A 1124-nucleotide genomic window follows, 5' to 3' on the forward strand; every position below is an offset into this window, starting at 1 on the left:
GTAGCAGGCTCAGAAGTGTACAAGTCATATACAGACATACGAGTGAATATAACTCAGTCAAAAATATCCACTCAGTATAGAAAATACAGCAATTTTTATACTTACTTAAATTTCAAAAGTCAGTCTCATTAGGAAGCTTTTAAGTATCTATCAGACAAAAAGCAAGGCCCATTAAAGGATTTAACTTCACTTTCCTAAATCCATAATTACTCTGAAATTTAACTGAAATTTTACACAGAATGACTGAATAAAGATCACTATTAAGGAATATTGTCCACATGCAAGTATCTCATTATATCTTATCCCTGTCACATCTCATATACGTGTGTGTGTGTGTGTGTGCGTGCGTGCGCGCGCGTGCATAATGTCTTGTCTTTGGTCAGATTTATAAATCCCAAGATAAATGAGTATCCGTCTTAAATATTAGATGTAAACAGTTATTTCCTACTGAAAATACCTTAAATAGCTATTCTTTATTGCTGACTTCAAAGGATAATTTCTTTTCCTAATAACCCAAATAGGAGAGAAATAAATCATTTCATTTCATTTTTGATAACTTTTGGCAATTAAAAATAACTATTGATATTTTATAGGAGGCTACATTGTAAGAGCGGTTTAAGAGAGTTTCAGAATTTCATCTTCTTTGAAAGTGTGATATTCTTTGCAATAACCTGCAAAGCATGCTGACTAATAATGTTGTCCTCCCAACAGAAAATCCAATCAGATTTAACAAGTCATGAGATCAGTTTAGAGGAGATGAAGAAACATTACCAGGGAAAGGAGACTGCCCAAAGGATGCTATCCCAAATTGATGTGGCCCAGGTACATGTTACTGCGTAAACTAAGGAACTGGTTTTAATTGGGTATTAAAACATACTCTGTATTAGACACTTTGATTATTAGCAAAATTAAGATTGAGGGTATTATTTGAAAACTACATTATGATGTATAACTAATACAGATTTGGGGGGTTGTCCATTTTAAGGATAAAATTAATAAATTTTATTTAATACCATGTTAAGAACAACTACTGAATTCTCCCAAATACATGTATTCTTTGTGCTGGAAAGGTAGAAAAGAATTGCTTTAGGTTTTGGTTTTTTTTTTTTTTTTTTTTTTTTTTT

General features: G+C 31.8%; 1 protein-coding gene across 3 annotated transcripts in view; it reads left to right on the plus strand.

The window, feature by feature from the left end:
* Nucleotides 1-769: 769 nt before the first annotated feature.
* LOC144216190 (dystrophin-like) overlaps nucleotides 770-1124 on the plus strand; it is a 44457-nt gene continuing 44102 nt past the window's right edge. For all 3 annotated transcript variants that reach the window (XM_077745464.1, XM_077745466.1, XM_077745467.1), the window contains exon 1: nucleotides 770-822. In XM_077745464.1, coding sequence (XP_077601590.1) covers nucleotides 796-822 — 27 coding nt within the window. In that variant the 5' untranslated portion in view covers nucleotides 770-795. The remainder of the gene's footprint in view (nucleotides 823-1124) is intronic.

This window comes from Crocuta crocuta, unplaced genomic scaffold (assembly GCF_008692635.1).
Source record: "Crocuta crocuta isolate KB4526 unplaced genomic scaffold, BGI_CrCroc_1.0 scaffold598, whole genome shotgun sequence".
Taxonomy (NCBI): domain Eukaryota; kingdom Metazoa; phylum Chordata; class Mammalia; order Carnivora; family Hyaenidae; genus Crocuta; species Crocuta crocuta.